Raw genomic sequence first — 27,000 nt, forward strand, 5'->3', positions numbered from 1 at the left:
TCCAAACTTTTAAAGGTGCTTTACTATTAATATATATATATTTTTTTTTGATAAACCTAAATCAATGAGATTTTAAGACTGAAACTGACATTTTGGTGCTGTAAAAATGCAATATTCTGATATATTCATATAGTTTTCTCCCAGGAACATGGAATGCAAGCAGATTTCTCTAACATTTGTTATCTGTGCTTTTTATTAGTCACTAGACAACAGTTCAGGCTGAAAATAAACTTGTTCTATTCTCACAAATAGACTCCGCAGGCAACACCGCCCTGAAGCTTTTTTCAAACGCTGCTTGGGTCAGCCGGACACCGTGCAGGGCGCCCTCTGCTGGACAAACTATGCAACATCCGCACTCATAACAGGGTTGGTTTTTCACGTCATCTCACGTCCTTTCTTCATTTAACAGTCAATATGATGTGAATAAATTGGTAAAATAAGCAAAACATTGGCTGATAATGAAATTATAGAAATCCTAAGTTTACAATATTAATTTATATTCTATGTTCTGTGGTTTGTGAAAAAGATATGGATTTACAACTTTTGCAAATCACAACAATGTGTTTACAATAATACAATATATTTTTATTAGAAAACCCATTATGGTTTAAATCTCAATTGATTCAACTTTTCAACATGCAACAACTAAACAGACTTTAGGCATGGGTGCAAGACTTAAGTAGGCCAATTATTTCTAAATGACAAAGGAAAACTGTCCGTTTGTAGAGATGACAAACCTCCCCATCTCCCCCAGACCAAATTAATCCAAGCTCAAAACAACAAGGTGGTCATTAACAGATTTATTGTGCTCTATAAATAAGGCAGATACACATAATTACTGAATTTGGCCTTAAAATTACACATGTAATCATCAAAAAGTCATTCACAATTCACAGATACAAATCATGTCATGATCTTCATATGTCCTCAAAAATCTTGTTTCATTCTGGTTACACTAAAGTAGTATACAAAAACCGAAGCCAGAACCCACTTTACATAATCATTCAAAAATACTTAGAGACAAGCAGGTAGAGGAGAAGAAACACTGCAAAGATCAGCTGCGTTACAGTGTTTCGTCATCCTAACAAGGATCGGAAAAGACAACAAGGCAAGGACTCCTGTAAACAAAGTTAACACATTTATTTTTGCAGGACATTTGTAAATATGAGCTCCAAATGCTTTAGCAATAGTAGACGTGTACCTGTACGCACAGAGAGGGATTAAGCTCTAAAGGCCTTTGGCTATTTAAGAGTTTTGTAGAAAAAGGAACCTGCTGTTGGCTACACGTTTTAGGCAGCAGGTCCGTCGTGAATTCTGTCTGCAGCTTAACTTGAGTGCTGTTAAACACGCCCTGCGGCGTCCGTGCACACACAGCATGGCAGGTAGAGTCTTTTTAAAGCACTGTCACATTTAAAGTGGTCATTTCAACTCGCTCCCAATTTCATCTCCAACATAAATATACCGTTAGGTACAAGTGATGCACAGACGAATGCAACACTCTGTAAGCATAGTCATTCATTTACACATTCAGAAAGATATGTAAGGTTAATTAAAATAAAAAAAAAAAGAAAACAAACATGTATTGTGCAATTATTTGCATATCCCCAGTCAAATTTCTAGGTAAAAATATGTTCATTCACGAAGAACTAGAACCAAAAACATCCATACATACATTCAATAGACGCGATAGAGGCCTCGTACTCTTCGTCAGGCGTACACTTCCTATAAACAGTCTATACAGGATCACACTGAAGCCTGCAGCATCTCTATCATTGCACTATAGTGTTAGGCATCGGTCATTAATCGGGAATTCAAAACCGCGAACGACACTCGTACTACATCACCTGCTCTGGAGCGACTTCCACACATGCAGGTACGGTTAACGGCATCAGTGGCATAGGAGACGGGGGTTTGGCAGTCAAACAAGGTCAGGTCACAGCACAAAGCAATACTGTTGATCAACTCCTGATTTGATTTAAAAAAAAAAAAAAAACCTAACGGCAAGTATCCGAGCATCTCACATGTGTGTGTTAACCTGTGTCACTATAAAACTCCTCTAAAGTCAATATATTACCACACTCTGAGTCTACGTGCCGCATGTAAAGCTGCATCCTGGTCAGCAGACTGTAAGGTACCTGGTGAATGAATCCCCATCAATGATTACTTACTTCTATATACCAGTACAGTATATGTCAGCCTTTATTCAGCAACCCATGACCCTCCTTCAGATACCGGTTGCTCTCTGATAAGGTCTTATCATCCATGAGCATTAACAACATAGCAGCAAGCAACAGTTTGTCTTCAGTGTCTACTTGGTCAACTTCATCGCTTATTTCTTTTGTGTAAAATTCATAGAATTTCTCATGTGGCGGGTGAGAAAGCAGCTCGCCCAGGGAATGTGGTTTTATTACAATAGTGTCCCAGCTAAAGACTTTGGCTCCAGTTTCCATTTTGAGATGTCATAAACTTCACGCAATACTGTAAACAAACAATCTTCAAGGCTGACCGGTGTCATCCGTCCCGCACGAGGGGGGGTCCGGGTTGGCCGGGGGGGCGGCCGGGGGGCCGCCGGCGCTGCGTGGGTCCATGGCAGAGTGCATGATAGTCAGCCACAGGTCATCCATGTTTGGCATCACCAGGATTTTCTAAGAGAGGAGAGAAAGATGCACGTAGTGAGTAGCCAGCTGTGACCCTCCTCGCTCACTCCTCAAGTGTTTTTGGTGTTTTTGGGCACTTTCCAGCCCAACATTGTAAATAAGAATCTGTTCTTAATGTTCATACGAGATACAGAGGGTGATGTGCCATCAACTACTTGAGGAAGTGCATCACAGTTCAGGCGACACCAGCAGGAGGACAGACCCTGACAGAGGGGAGAGGGTCTCCATCTTTGGGCTCCCGGCTGTTCATGTCAGTAATCTGAAGAGATAGTGTAATTCAGCTGGGCTGGGAACGCTTCAGCACTCCCTGGAAGAGCGGGGGGAGGTGGGCAGGAAGGAGGAGCGGGTCAGGACCTCCCTGCTGCCCACACGACCCAAGTTCAGAAAAGTGAAAGCTAGTGAACAGATGGACGCTAGACCCTGTACTTCCTCTGAGGGAAGCAAAGCTCCATGCCAAGGTGTTTCAGTCTGGACAGCAACACTGCAGAGGTTATTACACACTCACTGCATCGTCTGCTACAGATGCTGCAGACACTGCAAATGCCGCAGACGCTACAATCGTTACAGGTGCTGCAGACGCTACAGACGCTGCAGACGCTACAGGTGCTACAAATGCTGCAGACGCTACAGGTGCTACAAATGCTGCAGATGTTACAAATGCTGCAGATACTACAAATGCTGCAGATACTACAGATGCTGCAGATGTTACAGATGCTGCAGATGTTACAAATGCTGCAGATGTTACAAATGCTGCAGATGTTACAAATGCTGCAGATACTACAAATGCTGCAGATGTTACAAATGCTGCAGATGTTACAAATGCTGCAGATGTTACAAATGCTGCAGATGTTACAAATGCTGCAGATGTTACAAATGCTGCAGATACTACAAATGCTGCAGATACTACAAATGCTGCAGATACTACAAATGCTGCAGATACTACAAATGCTGCAGATACTACAAATACTGCAGATGTTACAAATGCTGCAGATGTTACAAATGCTGCAGATGTTACAAATGCTGCAGATGTTACAAATGCTGCAGATACTACAAATGCTGCAGATAATACAAATGCTGCAGATGCTATAGAACTCTAAATACTTGCACTTGCAGGTTCAGCTTCTATCGGCAGCATTAATGAAGTGAACCCTCCCAATTTACTGTATTTATGGAATTTCATTTCAAGCACTTCGTTTTTGTAAGATATCACCTGCATGTGTGTGTGTGTGTGTGTGTGTGTGTGTGTGTGTGTGTGTGTGTGTCTGTAATGCAGTTGTTATTGTAATGATAGAAAGTATAATTTTAGTTAAGTGTGCTATATTCAATTACAATAAAGGCATTCTTCTCCACTGCAGGCATTAACACTGCTCTACTGTTGCACTGTGAGAGTACATTCAATTACAGATGCTTCTCACAGAAATAAAAGTAGAAGTCCTACCTGGAATTCTTGCTCCAGTTTCTTCTCTATCCAGTCTGTAACATGAGCCAGAGTCACCTCTCTCTCCCCAAGTTTGGGCCGGGCCTTCAGCTCAAGGTGCGGTGGAGTCTTGAATCCATACCTGCAAGAGAAGACGTCCATCGTAAACAAACGCTGCCGAGGTGCCACTGGAGGGCGGTGGTGCGAGACGAAGCCACGAGCGCTGAAACCTCGTTGGTTTCAGAAAAGCACGAACTTTGTGCTGAAGTGACTAAACTTGCACATTCCACCCCGGCGCATATTTAATCTCAGCAATCTCTCATTCAAAAATAAGTGACTTCTGACTCAGTAACTCCTGACACTAAAGAGCTTTGTTTGCGACAGACTTGATTGTGTTTCCCGTCAGGGGGAAAGTTCAGCCTCCCAGGATAATGTGACTGTTTATAACGGGGACAAACAAGGATGTTTACTGTGCGCGGCGTTTTGATGATGCAACAGTCAGACAATGCTTCCTCCACATACCATATCCTGTCGGTGGGAGGGGGCGGGATGTTGACGGCCAGCGTTCCCTGGAGTTGCTGGACCTCCACCGTGAGCAGCAGAGGCGTGTTGGACACCTCCTCCAACTTCTTCTTGATGAACTCCGTCTCCGTGGCCTTCTGGAAGTACTTGGACTTGGTGATCTTGTCCACAAAGCGCATGATCTTGCTCGGCTTATGTCCTCCCACAAAACTGCATTCAATCACAGGACATTTGGAGTTAAACAGGAACCTGCACTTTTAATCTTCTTAATCTTTTTGCAGTATCAGTCAAACAGCAAGTGAAAGCAGCAAAGGAACCATGCACAAACTCCTTCTCACCCGTCAGCTCCAGCTGCTTCGCTTGAGACGTCTGAGGAATCTTCCTCATCTGAGGAACCTGCGCTGGAAGACTCCTCATCACTGTCAGCCAGGCAGTACGTCCGAGGCCTGGGTCTGAAACGGACAAACACACGCAGGTTGGAGCAGATATCTTCACTGGGAACTGCCCAGACTTCCGTTCGTTAATTACAGCTAAAGCCAAACCCTAATCTTAACCTTATCTCATCTCACATTTGAGCTCCGGTTCCAGCAAACACCCCAGAAATGCTGTTCTGAGGGCCGATCACAGGCAGAAACAGTAAATGGAGGGAAGTATCACAGACTTCAGGATGACCTCACTGGTGTAGCCCCAAAGGGTGAGTAGGAAATCTCTCTGAAGTAAAACAATCATGCTTATATTAAGACAAACCCTTCCAGTCACGCGTGGAGGCGACGGCGCTCCCAAAGCCCAGGACGGTGCGAGTGTTCCCGGCTCGTCTGAAGTGAACGGGCATTTTCCAGTCACGTGGTTTCAGGAGCAGGTGTGAAGGAAGGGGATACTACTCCTATTGTTCCTGACCTCAGAACCCAGTAGAAACCAGTTCAGCGCGTCCCAACGCGAGCTCTCAGGCTAGGTCATTTATTTATTTACTTATTTTTTTAATTTATTCTTTATTTCATTCATTAAAAGAAAAACAAAACAGTTCAATATAATTACAACAAGTCTCTGTCCTTGAATGAAAGGGAACAGAAAGAAGACTAAGCTTATTTTATGTCCCTTTTTCCGAAGAAAGCAAATTTCAATTAATGTAATAAAAATAACACAAAATAGCTGTCGTCCAACACAGATAGATAGAAAAATATGACAATGGTGCTAAAGCCAGAGAAAAAAAAAAAGAGGAAAAAAAGAAAACCCACCTAACTTAACAATTATCATGATATTTCTTCATCAAACTGGCTTTTATAATTCTTTTAAATGTAATGTTTGATTTGCATTCTTTGGCTTCTGTATCCAAATTGTTCTGACATTAATCTGTAGATTAATATGTTCTTTTCAGATGTAAATCTGAATGGAAAGCTCCTTGCTTGTGTAGTGACACAGTCTGGCCCTAAGAGCAGCACATCCCGTCATTTATCGGCCCATCAATGCATTTCACTGATTGCTGTGAACACAGTTACCAGTCAGCTAACAAACAAACATCCCTGAACAACCTGCTGTAATGAGATTCACAAAGAAAAGCTTGGCTGCATTTGACACATCTTGATATTTGCTTTTATCTCTGGGATTTTAGAAGTGAAAATGAGGAAATGCATTAATGAAAGCAAACCAAAGAAATGAAATTAAATGAGATGCTGGTGGAGTTAAAGAAAAGAGTCAGCGGCGCTGAAAGTGGAGCAGAACTCACCAAGGGCAGAGATTATCCCACGAACAGCCGCGTGGATGGAGAGTCCAGAGAAAAGTGACAGATTTCAGAGGAAGGGGAGAGCGAAGGGTGCGAGAAAGACAGAAAAGAGGGAAAGGGTTTAAAGACAAACAGCAGACGAGTCCAGCAACGTTGGCCCAAGTCGGAGCAGGAACGGCGGTAAATCCGACCACGACCGCTATGAAAGGTGCACGTTTAGACGGCCTTACCCTTCTTTCCCCAGCTCCCCCAGGCGGAGGCCGTCCCCCTCCTTTCCCAAGCGGTTGAGGATCATCTTGGTTTCCAGCGTCATCAGGAAGGAGCCGCTGTAGGACACGTCCAGCTCAAACCACAGACCTGGTGAACACAAGACGACTGTTAGAAACACTGACGACAACACGCTGGAGTTCACCGTAGAGGTTCACCCACTTCCTCTTTAATATTATCATGTGTTTATTCACTGGGGACAAGGCACTAAAGGAAATAAAAAGGTAGTGAAAGTAAGAGCAGAACCCATGAACTTGTAATGGAAATGGTAATAGTAATACTTTATATGATGCATTTTGATTCCAGACTTGTACTTTGAATGAACTCACTGTCTGAGTCTTGGAAATGCAATCATCTTATCTTATGCCCTTTTGTTGTTCATCGCTTCATCGCCACTTCATCGCTACTCAGTTGAATCTGCTGTAATCTAGATCAGTGTCTCCCAACCTGGGGTCCGGGCCCCCCCTGGGGGGGCGCCAGAGATCTCTGGGGGGGGTGCGAAACTTTGTCTGCTTTGAGGATATGTAGTTTTAAAAATTATATTTGCGCATGTTAAATATATAAAAAAAAATCATAATAACACAACTAATGGAATACAGTAATCCAAGTCTGTATAAACCCACTTAGAAATATATTTTGGTCATTTTAAAATACTAAGTTATTTAGCAGGATAAAAACTTAAAAAAATATTATATAATTATTCAACATTTAATCATACTACTACTCCGACAGGTTGTTAAAGGAAAAATGTAAAAACATTTTGCTCTCATATTAAAGAGAGACATTTTTCAGAAATATTTTTATGTCCTTGCAATTATTTTTTGTGCATATTTTATACATTGGTGACACAAAATGAAGGTGAGAAAAACAAAGTCATATGTATACAGGGTAAACCAAAGAGAAATGTATAAAAAAAAAACATAATTAATGTAAATTTTTTTCAATTAATGGTTTGTAACGAATAACTTGTAACTCTTTTGGCGCTAGTACGTACGGGTCGGGGGCCCGGCTGGTCTTAGACACAAGTAGGGGGGGCTCCATGGAAAAAGGTTGGGAACCACTGATCTAGATGACATGAATCCTCCACCAGCTCCTACCAGAGGCTGCAGATTCACCCTCCTCCCCAAACCACAGGATCACACTTCTTTGAGCACAAGAGCCCCATCTTGACATATTTTGATGTAGTTTCTCTTTCTGCCACTGGAGGGCAGCAACCGTTGAAAGAAGAGAAAGCAAAGAGGAGGTGAGTGGGAAGATGAGAGCTGTTCATTTGATCTTTTAATTATTGTGGACAGTTATAGAAAATGGATGGATGGATGAAATACATGATTACGTCTGGTTTCACCAGTCACTGGTGTTGAGATCAGGGGAGATGTGTGGTCTGAAGCAGAGCAGCAAAAGCCCTGCCCGGCTGTTTGAGCACCTGGCAACCAGATGCCCTTTATGCTGCATGATGTCATAATCCGCAAGTGCAAAGAGGAAAAAAAGTTTAGAGGAAATCAAAGCATGACCGACGAGTTTAGACCAACTGTGATCACAGGCTTAGGAAAGTTTCCCTTGTAAAAATAAACACAGAGCAGAAATGCAGCGGCGTCAAGGACGGGGCGACGTGCTCATGTGCTGAGGCGGGTGTGGGCCTCGCCGCCTCGCCGGGCTAAAGCACAGCAGAGGGGGCTCTTCCTAGGGAAATACAACTAATGGACGTGACCACACAAGTCCAAGGAAGGACAGATGAGCCATTTGCTTGCTGGGATATATGTGAACACAGAGCCGAGGAGGCCCATTGATCCTCTGCACTCAGCGCGCTGGTTCCAGGAAGGAGAGGAGCCAGACGAGGTGAAGCCTGAAGGACGGAGCCACCGCAACGCCGCCCTCAACTTATAAAGAAGGACAAACTGAACCGGCACCGTCTGCAGGAGGATCTGGAATCAAAAGCAGCTCCGACTATGTGCACGGGCAGAACTTCTGATCAGATCAGATGCAAACACAGCAAAGCTAAACGCCTCTGCAGCCTTCAGTAGGGTCGCCAACTCCCTGAAGAATAAATAAGGGAAACCTCATCAGCAGGGCCGGCCAACCTGATTGCCTTCACCTTGGTGGTGAATTTTTTTTGCCCCTTTTTTTGTGAGTGAAACGATTTTTTAACTATTTGACTGGAACCTGAATTGAATTAAATGCATATTTTTGAATGCCATGAACAAATGGAAAACAAATTATTATCCAGCAATTCACTTTAATACATAATAACAAAATGAACTGAATAAAATAAGTATCTTTCTTAAACAGAAATCTGTCCTGCTTAACGTAAAATTGTATAAATTCATATAAAATAGAAAGAAAGCAGAACATCCATTCTGTAATAGTGCACATTTTTAGTGCAATAACAAAAGTGCAAACAGAAAGTCTGTATAAAAACTTGTAAACATATTTGTGCATCAAAGGCCATGAATGTAGGCTACAGTTGTAGTAAAACAGAAAAAAAATAAATTGTAAACTCAACAGCTCAATGCCATTTTCCATTGGCATTTTATGACTATTTTTTGACTCTCACAGTAATATGACACAAAGTGCGTCCCTTTTCAGCTCAATACGGGAAGCGTATTTTAGTTTATAAATACGGATCGATTACGTTGTTCAAGGGACAGTTGGCAACCCTAGCCTTCAGCCGCACTTCCTGTGACTGATAACATGGATCTTTGATTGAAAACGAACCTCTTGCTGAACCTTAATACGACTCTGATAACACTGGTGGGCTCTGAGCACGTGGACTTTGTTTTAACTGCCGTGTCAGGAAGGTCTTTCTGGTTGAACCTGCACCCGCTCCGATGAGGGATGTTGCTACGCACGTCTCACTTGGAGACGCCATCGATTCCTGCTCTCATTACAGGGTAACCTGAGCGCCGCGGCGGTTAAAATGAGGCAATGACTCAAGGCCGAGAGGAAGAAAGGCAGCAAGGATAAAAGAGCAAAGAGGAAGATTAAATGAAATGAAAGGGAGCGTAAGGGGAAGAGAGAAGGAGGAAGAGTGCAGCAGAGCTGCAGGGCCGGGAACGGCAGCCTGCTGGCTCCTCTTTCTAGCATCTCTCCAGTTTACTGCTGTGATTCCTCCTTCTGCTCCTCGTGCCCCTTCACCTGATGGTCCCAGAGTGTTTAATAAAAGCTGCTTCTGATGCATTTAGCAACCTGCACGCTGCCTCAGGAAATTATGCAGATTCCAGCGTACAATCAGGCATAAATTATAGCTCAGATCTCCATCTGCCCACTCAAAGCAGGAAGTCAGGAAGCTCAGAGCAACCAGCACCATTCATAACAACAAAGAGAATGCTCAGGTCCATTTAAACAACTTATCAAATCGATGCATGGACGGTGAAGGAAAACACCAGCGTTAAACAACCCAGATCTATTATTAGATGGTCAGGAGTGGAAACTTTCATCATGGGCTGATACGATGTGAATCAAAGATACGCTTGATGAAGAGACCATCAATTTATGCAGTGTAATCTGCACACATCAGGGGAAAGTGCTGTTTTAAGCCTCTAAGAAAACCCACAGAAGTAGAAAAAGTGTATAAAAACGGCTGTTTGTGCAGAAATGTCCTCGTCTGTCATTAGTCAAGCTGATAAACTGTCAATAACCATAAATAGACAACAGAAGCCAGCTGTACTTAGATATTTAGGACATAATAGATGTTGAACGCTCCTTTTGAACAGAAACATTCACATTACTGGGTTTCAAAAACCTGCATTTCACATTTACTTTACCTGTAAAGTGACATGTGTAACTATTTTTAAGACTCTTGTTTGTTCATTGGCTCTTGATTAGAGTAGAGTGCTGATTGTGTTTGTGACGGCTGTTGCTTCACCATCAGCAGTGATGCTGGTGTCTGGATGGAGGCTGCAGCCGCGGATCACCGTGTAGTCCCTAAAAGTGACAGGGAGCTGACGAGTGAAAACCCCGTCACAAATGCACCAAACTGGATTTGTGCATGTGCATCCTCTGGGGATGAATTATTCATGTTTGGAAAGAGACTTGAAGTTGCTACAGGGATACCAAGATGAAGAAGAAAATAAATAAATAAAATCAGTGGGATTTAGTTATTGCTCTTTAAGTCTTTTACGTGTCACATTAGACATAAATGATTGCAGTTCAACTAAAACCGGACGTTTTGCAAACTCTACCAAACTATTTCCAAGTCAAACCTGATGGTTGGAAGCGTCCAGCTTGTGTCTGCACTTATCTGGGATAAAACCCGGCGTGAAAGACCTGCTCACAAACGACCAGCTTCGTCTAAGGAAGGATGCGTAGTTCTGACACCTGGCTGTTACCGGTCACCGTTACTAAGTGTGTGTGTGTGTGCATGTGGCCTGTGGTGTAAAGTGAATGTGTGTCTTGCCTCGATGGTCGGCGTAGGGTGTAGATGCCCCGAGGATTCTGGGAGTGGCTGAGCCCATGTCCAGTTCAGTCAAAGTCAGCTCGTTCATGAAGTAAGGCAACTGAAAGAGAGGAGTAAACACGTGAGTGCAGGAGCCGGGCAGAGGAACACAGCTGTCTCACCGTTATGTGCTTTCATCTATCAGAAACGGTTAATCGTTGAACAGTGCAGCATTCTGACAAGATTACTGCAACACATGGAGAAACGGAAAGACATTATAGACACACACACACACACACACATCTGTGTCGGTCCCTCCAGGACTCTTTTCCACAGCTGAACCTGCAGTAGTTCCAGAGGACACATTAATGAGGCGTGTTTACAGGGACAGTCAAGAGACCGGAACAGCGACACACTGACATTTAACCGCTGTGTGAACAGTTTCTGCAGGAAGGCAACGGAAAGTGTTTCTCCCTCGTCTCCATTCACCTCCGTCTCGTGCTGAGCTCCGTTCCACTCACCCGGATCTTGCTGAGCTTCATCTGAATCTTCCTGGAGACCAGTTCTCCCCAGTAGGGCTCGGTCAGGAAGTCCCAGGCGACCCGGCCCAGCGCTGCGTTGAGCCAGGCAACGGAGTCCTCGTCCTCGTCCTCCCCCTGGGGCTGCACCTGAGCCGGAGCGGGGCTCTGAAGCTGGAGGAGGAGAAGACTCGCCGTAAACACCACAAGCACCAGACGGGAATGAATCCTTCATTCAGATTCAGATCCAGACGACTTTATTAATCCCTTTGGGAGGTTCCCTCGGGGAAATTGACTCTCCATCTCACACACTCGGCACTGTCCTTTACAAATCAAACACCCAAAAACCAAACAACCATAAAAAGATAAAAATAAAAATAAAAAGTGCATTGCCATAAATGAATAGAAAAATAAATAAATAAATGTTGTGAAATATTGCACAGTCCAGTTTGTTGGACTGACTGACCCCCCACAGTCCCTCTGTTCTTCTTGCCCCCCCCCAGTGAGGAGGGCCCAGATCTGCGCTCAGTCGTCTTTTAATTCACTGATATTTCTAAAGATTAGTCACTAGGGATGGGAATTGATAAGATTTTTAGGATTCCAATTCCATTTTCGATTCTGCTTAACGATTCAGTTCTTTATTGATTCCCTTATCACGCTAGTATGATGGGCAGTGTTCGTTAGTTAACTAGTTACCTGCAGTATTATCAGCCAAGGACATGGCAACGTTGCTGCTGGGTGGAGAAGTACTGACGTTGGTCCCGAGCGGATTGAAAATGCGATATTCATTGATTGTTATTGGTTGCTGTGTGCGCAAATGTATTAGAATGTTAATAGTATTTTTTCCCTTCGAAGATAGATCCACTTGGCAAGTATTGCAAGTTTCCCTGTTGTCCTCTTTTTTACTGAAATGTAACCAGACTTTTGAGCGTTTGTATTGCTTGGGCTTCATGTTTACTATTGAGTGCTGGCTTACGCATATTGCTTAGCAACGTGTGTGCTGACGTCATTCGTGCCCACTGGAATCGAAAAGAGAATCGTTTGCAAAATTTGCAAACGATTCCAAAGAATTGAAAACACTGGGGACCGGTTCTTGTTCAGAACCGGTTCTCGATTCCCATCCCATATTAGTCACTCATCCATAATTTCCTGTGTTAATAGTACAATAAAGTTAAGTCACAAGTGAGATGACGGTTTTATTACACAAGGAAGGAAATGAAGGAGGAAAAGGTGTTTGTGTTATAAAGGGAAGGGCCTGTGGTACCTTTTTATCGGCCCCAGGACTGCTCTGAAGGCTCTGCAGGCTCTGCAGGGCCGGGCTGCTGGCCGAGGCGCTGAGGGCCAGCTGCCTGGGCAGGAGGGAGCCCATGTAGGCGTGGTAGTCCAGCAGGGGCCTGGTCCTGGCGCCGCCCGCTGCTGCTGCGGAGGAGGACGAGGAGGAGGACGAGGGGTCCTTGGAGCGGGAGGTCAGCACGTCATCCAGGCTGCTGCGGCTGCTGCTGCGGCTGTGGGAGCTCGTAACTGTGGAGACACCAGCACTTAGATACTCCCAACCATAGATTTTATAACAATCATTTCAATGAGGCTGTCAGCTTTGTCAAAAGGGCAAAAAAAGGGGTAAATAAAAGGAAAATGTGCTGAATTAAGAAACAAGAAAAATCCATTTTCATCACCTTTCTTGCTGCTGCTGACAGAGGAAGCTTTCTTCAAGTCCAGCTTGACATTAGAGGCTGCCAGAAACCTCTGGAACCACTCCTCCTTCTCCCTCCCAGTCCTCCCGAACAGGTAGAGCGTCAGGTCTCTGGAGGAGGAGGGTCCTCGCTCCTGCAGCCCTCCTCCCCCCTCTGCCCCGTCCCTGGGGCCCGGGGCCTCGCTGGCCTCCCAGCGGTCGCCCTCCGCCTTCGACATGAAGTCGTCCTGCCTGGCCAGGTCGATGCAGATGGGATACTTCTTATTCCACACTCTCTTCCTGGCCAAACTCTGAGGCACTAGATACACCTGAGGGAGGATTTGAGGGACCGTTAGGTAGAGGCTGAGCTCTGGTTTTCCTAAAAACCCTAGTTCTGTGTTCTCGCCCATGTGGGAGCGGTTGTGTAAAAGCACACCTTGCTGTTGGTGAGGTCGTAGATCTTCTGACTGACGTAGGTCACGTCGGGCTTTGGTTCGTTGTGTGCAGCGCGGCGGGCGACGTTGTGGTTGGGCTTGGACAGACGGATGATGGGGCCCTCCAGACGGACGTACACGGAGTGGGTCAGCGTGGCGTGGTACGTCTCCGGGTCATAGTTCATGATCTCATTCATCCAGCCCTGCCAGAAAACGTGTCAGTTGCATAAAACACTAAATCTCACTGCATTATGATGTACGGAAAAGTGTTAGGGCCATGCAGGAGGAAAAATATTTGAGAGGGGAAGATTTTAATTTTTTACTTCGAGAAAAAAGTCGAAATTAATCTCGGCATTTCAACTTTTTTTCGACTTTTTTCTCGAAGTGCATAATGAAAAAAAAAATCTTCCACCTCTAAAATATTTTTATTTTTCTCCTGCATGGCCCTAATACTCTTCCGTAGATGTGTTTTACTAACATAGAAATACTTCAGTTTAGGTTAACATATAACGAACACACACACTGCCTGTTCAATAATGTGTTCCACAGTCCATAATATTTTATTGAACCATCTTTATCTTTCATGTAAGCATGCATTCGCTGCAGCGTCTTTTCGATACGTTTCTTCAATCTCACAACATGCACTTCTCTCCAGGACAGATTGATGCTGGGAGAGTCTTGGTCCAGCACATCCCAAAGATTCTCAGTGAGGTTCAGGTCTGGACTCTGTGTTGGCCAATCCCTGTGTGAACATGTGTGTCTCATGCTCCCTGAATCATCCTTTCACAAATTGAGAGCAATGAATGCTGCGCTGGAATCTGCCCACGCCATCAGGGAAGAAAAGATCCATCGATGGAAAACCATCAATATTCAGCATCTTCAGGTAGCCGACGTCATAACGGTGCTGAACCTGGACCTGAGCCCCTGCAGTAACCCCAGATCAGAGCTCTGCCCCCACAGGCTTGTACAGTAGGCGCTAAGCATGATGGGAGCATCGCTTCATCCACCCATTATCCTGGAGCCTTTTTCCCCGGTTAGTCTCACTGATGGAGGTTCTCCTAAGGCTGCACAGCTGTTCAGTCCCTCGGGTCTCCTTCCTTGCACGTGTACATGCATTTACTTTCACTATTAAACACAGCTGTGACTTCTACTGTGTTTTTTTTACGATGTGAGTGCCGATCATGATCATTCCAGATTATTTGGGACCACATTTCTTCCCGGGAGATGATGGTTCCCAGTTTCCAGATTATAATAACACTCGGACAGTTCTTGACCCTGTTTCAGTAGTTTCAATCTCTTAAGATGTTTTCTTTGCTTTTTGCCAATAATTTGACCCCTTTGAAACAAATGAACCTCTTTTGCACGACCACAGGCTGTTTAAGAAATGAGAAGCTACTCATGCATGAGTTGGGGTTAAAGAACTAGCTGCCAGCTGAAACATCTTCATCCATGCAGTAATAATCTCATGGGAGGCTCTTATCCATTTGCTTAGTCAAATCCAGATGGTGCCATTTATTTAAACATTTTCTTTTGGGGCGGGCACCGTATGAACATCGTCATATAGAGAAAACAACCATCTTTCACTGCAGCAGAAAAACAAGGACCATCCAATCGTAATCTGGTCAGATTGAACTGCGTAGTGTCTGGTTTGACAAGTGAAGCCATAAACACTTGACTTTCACTCGTCTCATCATCTCTATGGTTTAACATCGTCCTGTTCAACTCTATTCTTGGGTGCAGTGTTATTGGAGACGTCCCTCTCAAGCTGTGTAAGTGCCAGAATTTACTGATTTATCAGGCTTACTTCCCAAAAAAAAAAAAAAAGGGGGAGAAAAGAGAGTAATCAAAAGTCATATTTCCAGTGAGCGGTCTGGAGAGGTTGAGGTGTGGATGGTTTGATGGGAAAGGCACCAAAATAAGTGATGAATACAGTCCAACTTTGTGGCATCCTTCTGTTAAGGTACCAAAAACAGTGGCACGATACGGTTAAAGTAGAGCTGGGATCACTACGGGGTATTGATCGGTTGGCGAAGGATCATCAGGTCCTTCCAACAGGGTAAGAAGCACAAAACAATGAAAACCAAACTTAAGTACACAGTTGATTGGTGATGGCTCAGACCTGTGTGCAGCAACTTAAAACCAGGCATACACTGTGCGATTGTCGGCTCGTTTTGAACCAATTTTCCACTGGTGTGACTATTTTTGGGATCGGGTCAGATTTTGACCCAATTGTTGGTTGCGCCTCGTGCAGTATACGTGGGGTAACGACGAGAGTTCAACACTGGTCGCTCCTCGTGAAGGTATCGCACAGTTAAAGCAGCTACAACCCGATTGGCCTCATCCTTTCGCAGCGAGCATGCGCGATCTCTGATGTCGCGTCAAAAACTATTATTTGTAGTTTAAAGTGTTGCAAATTCACATTACAAATCATGTTTTAATAGCAGAAAAATAAGACCGCATTTCCCACGTCTGCCCAGCCAATTCCTTGTCCAATCACAACGTTGTGTAATCTTTTTTTGATTTATCGCCACACAGAATGGCACAAACTGCCAAAGCAGCACGTTTGTTCTTGCTGAGCATCTTAGGTTTCTCCCACTTCGGGGTTCCTCCTCTTCCACTTCTTTTTGACGTTGCAGTTCCAGTACACAGAAGTCCGACGTGAGGATTATGATCAGAGCATCGGAACGTACAGTGTGAGACCATTACTCGTGGGCTGTGAACTTTTGAACTCAGCGATCCAGTCGTGCAGTGTGAGATGGGGCTGAATCAAATGATTTAAAATATCGCACAGTGTATGCCCAGCTTAAGAGGACCCCTGGAGAAAAGGAGCTGCAACTGGAACTGGATGGAGCCGCCAGGAACGAGAACACATTCAGACAGGACGGGGTGAGATGGACGTTAAGGATGTTGCAGCAGAGCAGTGCTGCAACACTTGAGAAGCTGTGGAATGAGCCTGGAGAGATTAAAGTTCACAACTAGCCAGAGTGGGGTCGCTGGATCGGCTTGGTCTGACACCATTTGAGAACACAAACACTTTTTTTGTGATTTATGGTTTTCAAACGAGTTGTATAATGAGAGAAAAGCTAAGCTGGAAGCCCTCTAGATGAGACACAAATGGCTGGAAATGAGCACCAGATGTCAACTTTAATACATCATGTAATCTCAATACTCAAACAGAAAAAAGACAAATATAAATTAAAGCTGCAAGCAGCGATGAACGGGCCCTCGCACCCTTGTGCACGTTCAGGTGTGCTGCAGTGGAAGTGCTTGTATGACTCTCTATGTCAAACCATTCAAAAGTTATGGCAGAAAGTAGGAACTATCAGATATCGACCAATCAGATGAAGGGGGGGGGGCGCTTTTTGGCGTCTATCGTCGCCACGGTAACGCTTTGAATTGAGAAAAAAGTAATGCGTGTTGTCACAGGATCGAGACGCACATTTTGATGTATAACACACCTGGGTGCACGTTATGGTTCGGGCCGTATTAACTGCCGAAGGAATGGCATAAATTGCGGCAAAATTACACGATTCATTCAAAATGGCCGACTTCCTGTTCGGTTTCGGCCATGGTGCCAAGAGACTTTTCTTTAAGTTGCAACATGATACAGGTGTGTACCATTTTCTTGCATGTACGTCAAACCGTATTGTGGGGCTTGAGGCACAAAGTTTTCAAGGGGGCGCTGTTGAGCCATTAGGCCACGCCCATTAATGCAAACAATTAAATATCAAATCTTTCGCCAGGCCTGGCTTGCGTGCAAAATTTGGTGACTTTTGGGGCACGTTTAGGCGGGCAAAAAGGCCCTCATTTCGTCGGAAAAAGAAAAACGAGAAAAACAAGGAAAAAAAAATTCCTACAGATACAATAGGGCCTTCACACTGTAAGTGCTCGGGCCCTAATTAATAAATTACTGTTGATTGTTGGAATAACATCAAGCATAAAGGGTGGAATGAAAGTAGAAAAAGACTGACCTTATGCATTTCGGGTTCTCTGATGTCCAACTTGGTGATAGTCCACAGCTTTCCATGCTTAGTGGACCGTCTCCCATCTGCAGAGCGCTTTGGACCCGTTAGCCACACGACCCCGATGGCTAAGAGGAACCCCAGCCCGACGCCGAGCAGCACCCCTCCACAGTAGCTCGGCAGAGGTAATACAAAACACCCATAGAGCACAACGGTGAGGAGTGCCAGGGTGTAGTGTGGAATATCAGGCGCCGGCTCACTTTCACATTCATCATCACTGTTCGGGTCGGCACTGCCGCCTTCTGGCACTTGGTTTCCACTTCCAGTACAATCACTTCTGTCAGCAGCGTCCGTGTCGGCGCAGGAGTCAAAGTCCTCACTGGACAGGATGCAGAAGTCGTCGTCCTCCTGTTTGGCCAGAGCAGACATGGAGCACTTGTCCAGGGACATGGAAAGTGAGGGGGATTTCCTGGGGCTTTTAGTGTCGACGAGGGGGTCCCCGGGTGATTCGGCCGCGACACAGGTCCAGCTGTTGGGGCTTTCAGCTTCCAAGTCCTCTTCCTCCCGGATGCAGTAGTTATTGTTGCTCTCCGGGTGGCCGTTGATGGAGGTGATGGTCGACAGCTCCGTGGCACTGGCAGAGAGCACCTTGGGGCGGTAAATGCTGCTGCCGACTAAGTTGCCGCCCTTCTCGTCCATTATTTTGCTCAGCAGCTGCAGCGGTTCTGCGATGACTTCAGAGAGACGCCGCTTGGTGTCCTCGATCCGCGCCTCGACTTCCGAGACTTTGAAGAAGCTGCGGTTATCTGGAGAGGTCATTGGCGAGGAAGGGGCCGTCTTAGAGTCGCTGACTAATGACATGGCGGAGGGAACCCGGGACTGTGCAAACTGCTTAAAAAGCTGCAGATTAAGGCGGGACTCGGGAAGGCGGCCGGATGCGGATGAAGGCGATGAGTCAGCGGTCGTATCCGAGGATAGAGATTTGACCAGACTCTTCATGAGATGCCTGTGTCGCAGTGAGGAAGACGGAGCAGAGGCCCCGTCGCGAGACTCGACATCCGAGGAGAGGGACTTCACCAAACTCAGTGGAGGTTTGTCAGTGGAGGGAAAACTCCGAGACTTTGAGGGGGAATAACTGCTAACTGAAGGTTTTTGCTCATAAACGTGTGAAGGCAGAGTTTGTGTGGGAGAGTTGCTAGTTTGGCGTCTGGGACTTGGAGAAAGTTTGGTGGAAACGCATGTCCCACCGACCGCAGCCGATGAGTCAACGGGCGTCCTTTCAAACATTTCCTCACTTGCCTCTATGGCTGTCGCAACGTTGGACTCATTCGAGGCAGCGGAGGCGGCGGGGACGGTCCTGCGGTACAGTCCCTCCTCCTCCTCCTCTTCCTCCTTCCCGAGAGCCGAGAAGTGGATGGTGATGGTGTCCTTTGACAGCGAGCCCTGGACGTGGAGCTTCGGGGCCACGGCAGGTGGCTGTTTCTCTGTGGGGTGAGAGCTCTCTGCATGGTGGGGATGCTGGCTGGTCATTTCACTTCTCCCACTGAGTCAGTCTGCAAAAAGGGAACAGATATGACCGTGCATTAGAGAGGAGATGATGAGCCCACTAATCACCTCAGTCATCCATGTTGAAGCGTGAGTAACTGCTTCAGCCATTACAAAAATATGAAGCCTCTTGTAAAAACAGTCCATATCTATTGGCACTCGCGAATAAGATACATAATAACAAATGTACATATCATACCTCTAAGTCCATCATAAGGCAAAAATCATACCAAAAGAGCACACATGGCAGCGGTTTTGTAACTGCAGATGTTCTGGTAAAACAAGCCAAATCAATTATTGATACTTTATTAAACCCAATGAGTTAAGTCACTTTTAAAACACTGTACAAGATTGATTCGTTTGGCCAGTCTCTCATTTTGTCTTCTATAATTACTTTCTGAGGTCTCCAACTTGCCTCTCCATGATGTCCACTGTAGTTTCGTTGCTGCCGATGTGTGACAGCAAATACAATATGCCATAAAGTCAAAGGTACTTTGGCTGGTTTCTGAAGATAGTAAGGATGGGAGACAATGACTCCTTAAAGTAAGCAAATATTCAATTAAATTCAAGTGAAACTTGTGACTCATTCTGGATGTTTATTGCAGTTGGAGATTTGCTCAGAAGACATGTAGAGTGGGAGTGTGCTAATGTCTTGGGAGAAAGTGTAGAGATTCCAGACGAGCGAGCGAGCCCATCTGATAAAACAAGGGCATTGTGCTGAGCATGTGCAGTGTTGTCCACCGTGTTTTGCATCTAACGCAACATTCTTCCTTTCACAATCGGCACCAGATGGAGCGAACATAACCAAAGATGCCTGGGCAAAAATGGAAATCAATAGCATATAAATGTTTGAGCAGGTCACACCGTGATACCGTTGTGTTCAGGCTGTCAGTAGCATCAGCCAACAAGGATGATGCAACATTTCACAACAACTGCTGGCTGCTGTGCCTCTTTGGAAGAAGACACCTCAGGCCACGGTTATACATAGCCGGGTATTTACAAAAACGGATATTTCCCCCTCTACGTTTTGAAAAATACCATCATTTACACAAACCTGCATAAATACCCTGTTAAGGTGCTATGAGCAGCCAAACCTACAGGGGGCAGTGTAACGAGAAGATAAAGCCATGCTAGCCAATCAGAATCCTGGAAAAAAACATCATCAAATGACACGAGTAACTTCCAGTTACTTCCAAGACCGAATGAGAGTCTTTCGTTTGGAGTGACAGAGAAGTGGAGTTACTTTTAAGTGTGACTTTAGAATATAAAAACAGGTAAAATACAAGAAAATATTGACGGTGGCCAAACAAATTGTAAACACAGGTCGCACACATGACGCTGGTGACGTTTCTGTCGCATAATGTGACGATCTGAAGCCTAAATGACCGTTTCCCTCAGTTTACAAGCAAACGTGAAAACTGAGTTTTTGCAAATCTCCACTTTGGCCGGAGGTTTCAGAAATTATTGTTTTTTGGTGACTTTGAGCATCGTTTTCGTGTAAGCGAAAGGCCAAAACGCATGAAAACACCAACGTTTTTGCTACGTGTAAACGGGGCCTCAGTCTGCTGCACTCAGTAAGGGCTTGAATATTATTAAGAAAAGAAAAAAAAAAAAAGGATTGAACTTTGTGGTGCCGCTTGATGTCCAAAACTCCACGATTCAAGTGATTGAGTTATGACATCCCATCACTGTTATATGCATGCAGTCTTTATACCCATCATATGGGCATATAATGATATATATAAATTAGCAATATAGTAATTGATGGTTAATCTAATTAAATCTAAAGTAAAATGACTCAAAGGGTTATTTAGAAAAACCATCTCTTCAGGCCAAGTCATAAAAGTTTAGCTATTCATTAATCCCTCATTTATATTATTTGTGAACAAAACATTATTTATTCAGAACTAGGAAAATGATGAGCCAACCTTTCTGGTAGCACAACGTGATTAAATGTTTTTTTTTTTGTTTTTTTTGTCGTCTTGTATTATTTTGACATCCTCTGGTAGTGAAAGCAGAATTGTGGAAGCAGAGGGGGCGTGAGGTCACGCTGGCTCACATTCACACACTCGACTTGATCACTCATTGTCACATGGGTCATGACTGAGCTTGTTGCTCTGCCAGGCAGTCGGCCAGCCACCTCTGTCCCCAGCTAGCAACCTCCAGTCAGCAGCCACAGAATTATTATTTTATTTTTTTATTGAGCTTTATTTCGAATATGCAAATTAGAAAGAACAATACTAAAAAGTAAAAAAAACAAAAAAAGACAAGGCAGACCTCGCAGATCCACCAGAATGACACCATTGTAGGAGACAGACAAGTCCGTTGCAAATGCACCTCATATTAACATTCACGACTGAAAGGCCATAAAAACATTTGCTTGAAGCACATTAGAATAGTGATAAAGTGCACAAGTCTGTCCGTGCTTCTGTGGTTTGACAGCTGTTTGCAGTTGACACGATATGTCCACTTAAGAGCAGAGCTCCTGGTCCCTCTCTGCTGTGCTTCAGCACCATCTCCAAACCCACTCCATAAAGATCGTGTCATACAAGAACAGTTAGTTAGCAACCACCACTGAGGCAGAGACCGTCACCGGACAGAGCTCCTCTTGCCTCACTAGTTTAGGGATTGGCGGATTAAACAGAGAGCAGTAGAAGCACCGGGAGCTTTGGGACTCAGACTTGTTTACAGTATTAATGCCAAAGTAGCTACAGGTTCTGTGAATATAGTCAAAAGTAATCGCTTTTCATGTTTTCAACTCATTTAAAAAAAATAAAAAATAAAAAAAAAAAAAGGTACTGTAATCAGAATAATTCAGATCAAACATTTCCTGCTGTTGGTGTGAGCTCACTTTCCCCTGTCGGAATGGGTTTGGTTTACTTTATAATGGGATTTCCTGGATGTCTTATCAAGATTGGGAATTCCCTAAAAACGCAGAGGTCAGGAACTTGTAAAGCTGTATTGTGAGGACAGTAATGATGTAATAGCAGGAGGTCAGTGTGGTCATTAAAAAAATAACAAAGTTACACGAAACCAAATATAACAGTATTTGTACACCAGTATGCAGGGGCAAGAAAAAGTTAGTGAACCCCCCCCAGTATTTACAGACTTTCTGTACTGTTTACCATAAATGTGATCTGATCTTCATCTAACTGACGACGATTACAGAAAAACTAAAAGTGCTTAAGCTGACAACACACAAGCAATCAGTATTGTATGTATTCATTGATGCACCCATTAAACAGTCACAGTGCTGGGAGAAAAAAAGTAAGTGAACCCATAGTCAAGTACATCCACAAAAGTAACATTTTGCACACAGAATGAAACAAATTAAATTAGTTTGGAGGTGTGACTTAGTGATATTATGATTGATGAACTTTACTCATGAGCAGCAAATGATGCTGGTTGTTCCTAAGAAGCATCCTTTAGCTACTGATGTGAACCCTGTCTCAGGAAAAGGAGATCTCTGAGCTCATACAGTCTAGAGTGGTTTTTGTTTGGTTTTGTTTTAGCATGTCCTAAAATTTTCCTTTGTGATAGAAAGAACTTGTCTTGATTTGATTTTGATGATTTCTAATCAATCAAGAAACTGCCTCTTAACGCCAGTGGATAGGCAACCAACAACCAACCAGACGTGAGTCATGTGACTTAGGCAAAGCGGCAACCAGACTAAAATCAACAAGATGTTCGTAATAGCGTGCAGGGGCGTAAGACGGCTGGCAAATGACTGTTGTTGGTTTTGCAGTAAAAAAAACGTCTTGATCCAAGGTGTTATTAGCAAATCTGCAGCTGTCCTGGTTGTTTTGAACAGTTTCTCTTTTTCATGATGAAATGTTTTTATTCTGACGGGAGAAATCAAGAGGCACAAGGTGTTTGACTGCCTTTTCAACATTTTCTTCCAAATAAAGAGCCACAGTGCTCTTACCAAATGAGATCTGCATGAGGGTGTGCATTGTATCTGTGCAAGGAGGGTCTGCAGGTGTACTTAAGCTATTGGTTCACTTATTTTTTCCTCCAGCACAGTTAATGTTTAATGGGTGTAATCAATAAAAGACAAGATATTATAACTGACTGTCATCAGTTTAAGCAGATTGTTTATGTGTATTACTCTGATCAGTCTCCATTTCATAGCAAATTAATGCAGAAAACAAGCTATCCATACTTTTTCATGTCACTGTTATATTTGTGAACTTAATGCTGATATGTCATATTTAGAAAGTTTTGACTTCCTCTGTGAACACATGACTCAGTATGTCACTGGAGGATCTTCTCCAGTATGATCTCATCAGAATCTCCTCTCTGCAACTCATCATGATTTACTGGAACTAGGACTTAAATGAGTGATAAGGCCGTGTGCTCTGGTCATGTGTCACTAAGCAATCCACAAATCTTGTAGCACCGGAGCAAATACTGGAGCCTGGAAAGACAAACTCAGTATCACCGCTTCCTTTGAGTGCAGAATTGATTGGAGGATGTGCACAAACACGACGTCAATAAACCGGCGGGGCAGAAGCTGATCATTGACAAGTTGCCTTATTTTAAGCTTTTCTAAAAAGGACTTCATTTGTCAAACCGAATCTTATCTGAAACATGCCACTTGGCTATATCTGCCCAAACGTCTAGGAAAATAAAAGTAAACAAGAGTGTGTAGTTAGGAATACTGGACAGGACACGAGCCTGTAAGCTTACAGCAACAACACAAGGGGCTGGCAGTGTTTCTGGTTATATAGTTCAGAGGATGTTGCTGTGAGGATGTTTCTGCAAGTCACCCTGCCGCCTGTTGCTCTCCACCAATACAACACCACATGCTCGTCCCCTCAGAGAATCTCAAATGTCATGCACCACTGATTCACATGATACCAGAGACCTGCAGAGCATGCCAAGAGAAGGAAGTTGAGAAAAAGAAACCGACCAAAAACGCCATGTGGAAAGACTTTTGAGGTTGCTTAGGTGCACTAGAAGGAAGTCCTGCTCTGAATCCTGCCGTTTACTTACAGTAGAGGTTTTTCATTTGCTCAAAGTGACAGTTAAGTCAGGAAAGAGTGTCACAATCCAGTGCTTGCATAAATGTTACTGCAACACCCCCACTGTTGGGTGGCTCAGATATACAAGAAAATCAAGGGGCTGGAGATCAATCAAAACAGTTGAGAAGGATGTTGTTAGCGTCTGAGTTTTTGCTCATTACTGTAAAATATTAAAAAAGTGCAGCATTTACAGTCTGACATGCATAACTCAACATTTAACCCTACAGGTGAAGGATGGGGGTTATTTTGTTTCTTGCTGAGGTAACTGCAAATCATTACAGCAAATCAAATTGCTGTGCTGTTCAGACTACATGATTTGGCTGCCCTGAAACTGGAGTCTAGAGGTAACTGGAAAGGGAGGGAGGGGTCACACTGCATGATCTCTGCGAAAAAATGTGCAAAAAAAGACCGAAAATGTTCAAAATAGGAGGAGGGGGAAAGAAGGTCAGGTGTGAGCTGTTTGTGATGCAGTTTGTTAATTGAAAGGGAATAACAAAATGTTTAAAGCGTCTCCCTATCTTCACGGGTTTTCCTTCCTCTCTCACTTGAACGTGAAGTTGCCAATTACTAATATTCACAATGCCATCACAGATGCCCCGTCTCGGTGACACTCAGTTGTTCACACATCATGATTGAAGAGCGCCGACTGCTTGCCGATGGGCCTCCAACCCGTCATTAGCTCGGCTAAAAGTCCTGAAGCGTGGAGGTCATCAAAGTTGTTGTGAGTGAAACTTTTTCCATGATGAAATGTTTTTATTCTGACGGGAGAAATCCACAGGCACAAGGTGTTTGACCGCCTTTTCAACATTTTCTTCCAAATAAAGAGCGACAGTGCTCTTACCAAATGAGATGTGCATTGTATCCGTGCAAGTTTGAGCAACTGCTATGTCCTGGTAGGTCATGACATTCCATCTTCTGTAAACAAGGGAAAAATGTGAGGCCAAAAACAAAAAAAGAGCAGCTGATCCTGTTCTCAAGCATGCTGACAGACCGGTGACACGGGCAGGACTGAGGTGTTGGAGGCTGAGATCATCACAAGCACTCACTGTTAGCATTCCTCTACCAACTACACCCCAGTAACAATATTACTGGAGCACAGAAGCGGGCTGCTGCCTTTGGAAAGTTAGTGCACGGTCAGAGGTGAACCACAGGCATGGAAATAAACCAGCCTCAAACCTTTATTTAATGTTTCTGCACTGCTGGAAATCTTTTAATGGCTGTTTTGTGCTGCTGACTCTTTCTTGGAATCGACCCCAACACATCTGGAGTTATTAGAAGAACCAAACATTTTGTAAATTAATTAAAAAGATTAAAAATAAAAAAAAAATACAACTCCAAGAAATCCAAATCCAAGAACTTACAAGTGGCACAAAATAAAGCTGCACGTTGTACTTTATTGTGTCCTTATAGATCTAATGTGTCCAGCATGCATAATAATCTAGGCTGGTTATCTATATGACAAAGGTCTACTTATACTTTGTTACATTTTATGAGGAATATACACTGGTGACACGATCTCCGAACAACTGTATGACGGATTATACTATCATTTTGCTCATGCTTACAGTACAAGAATTACATCAGAAAGGAGGTTCATACTACCAAGGGTGAGAACAGGTTTGATACAGAGAATCTTTTTTTTTTTTCTTTATAGAGCCATGGTTGGCTGGAACTCTATAACAGTTCATATTTCTCATGTAGGGAGCAAAGATTGGTTTAAGATTCAGTTGAAACAATATCTTTTAAAATGTAATGAATTGTGATTTGACATTTGGAAGGAACAGAATGAAGTTTGAATAGAATTACAGGTAGTGTAAACCCTATCACAATAAAGGTGAAAAGTGGTCAAAGAAGTCTACGATTTCTGTATCATAGAAATTCCACATTTGTTTTATTGTTTATTCTATTTTATCACCAAAGAGCGAAATTACCGGAGTCAAATTCCTTGTTGGACAATGTTCGAACCTGGCCAATAAAGATGATTCTGATAAGGTACTTTCAGGCAGGTATTTCATTTGATTTAATTTCTATGTATTTATGTCTGAGAATGATGGTGATTTAATTCTCCTCTGTGTTGTTTGTGACTAAGGGAGTTGTGTCTATTATTGTTTTGTTTGTCATGTATAATGTATGTCTGCTATGCATTAAGTGTTAATTTGTGTGTTGTGTGCATGTCAGACCCCAGGAAGAATAGCTAATGCTGTTGCTGTTGCTAATGGGGATCCTAAATAAAACAAACAAACTGCTTAAAACCTTGCTGTGAGGCATCTGTCCCATGACAGCACCTCATCCCTGCTGGGACAACGGACAAGAAGACAATGATAAACTCTCTCAGGCCGTCTCAGGAAGGTATTTAACTGTGTCATGCTGTGAAAGCAGCAGATAATATCCAGACATGAATGTTGTTTATCCATCTAACCATCGGTGTCACAGCCACACCATATTCGCTTAACACAAGTTCCCTCTTGCAAAATAGTTCTGGTTCCCTCTCACTCGCAACCATTTCTACCGGTACAGAACGTACCGAGCCGTTATGAACATTATTATTGCTTCATGCAATGACATGCAGAAGCATCGAAGAGACACTGTTCAAACACCTGCCATCATTACACCTGAATCAACAAGTTTCTACTGCAAAACCAACAGCAGCCGCTCACGTTCCTGCTCCACCGCAGCTCATTTTGGAAGCGTTTTGTTGATACTGTGGTCGTCCTTCTGCCTACGTCAAATGCTCCGTTTCTCTGATTGCTTGTATATGTAAGCAAAAGCTTCTAGAGGGAGCTCCTTCCTCTGTTCATACTGCTGTCTGGAAATCAAACCCAAATCCAGAGCGGATTCTCTCCATCAAACAGCAAGTTATTTAGGGGCAGTTTTGTTTAAATATATTTAAATC

General features: G+C 43.8%; 1 protein-coding gene across 1 annotated transcript in view; it reads right to left on the reverse strand.

Moving 5' to 3' along the window:
* Positions 1 to 790: 790 nt before the first annotated feature.
* The window catches only part of LOC133446713 (testis-expressed protein 2-like), a 36,162-nt gene continuing 9,952 nt past the window's right edge, over positions 791 to 27,000 (reverse strand). The window contains exons 3-13 of the mRNA XM_061724716.1: positions 17,548 to 19,091; positions 13,579 to 13,779; positions 13,147 to 13,471; positions 12,738 to 12,994; positions 11,477 to 11,647; positions 10,977 to 11,076; positions 6,547 to 6,673; positions 4,935 to 5,048; positions 4,597 to 4,806; positions 4,096 to 4,216; positions 791 to 2,645 (exon numbers count right to left, since the gene is read on the reverse strand). Coding sequence (XP_061580700.1) covers positions 2,496 to 2,645; positions 4,096 to 4,216; positions 4,597 to 4,806; positions 4,935 to 5,048; positions 6,547 to 6,673; positions 10,977 to 11,076; positions 11,477 to 11,647; positions 12,738 to 12,994; positions 13,147 to 13,471; positions 13,579 to 13,779; positions 17,548 to 19,068 — 3,297 coding nt within the window. The 5' untranslated portion in view covers positions 19,069 to 19,091 and the 3' untranslated portion in view covers positions 791 to 2,495. The remainder of the gene's footprint in view (positions 2,646 to 4,095; positions 4,217 to 4,596; positions 4,807 to 4,934; positions 5,049 to 6,546; positions 6,674 to 10,976; positions 11,077 to 11,476; positions 11,648 to 12,737; positions 12,995 to 13,146; positions 13,472 to 13,578; positions 13,780 to 17,547; positions 19,092 to 27,000) is intronic.

Source organism: Cololabis saira, chromosome 1, assembly GCF_033807715.1.
Source record: "Cololabis saira isolate AMF1-May2022 chromosome 1, fColSai1.1, whole genome shotgun sequence".
In the NCBI taxonomy this organism is placed as follows: Eukaryota; Metazoa; Chordata; class Actinopteri; order Beloniformes; family Belonidae; genus Cololabis; species Cololabis saira.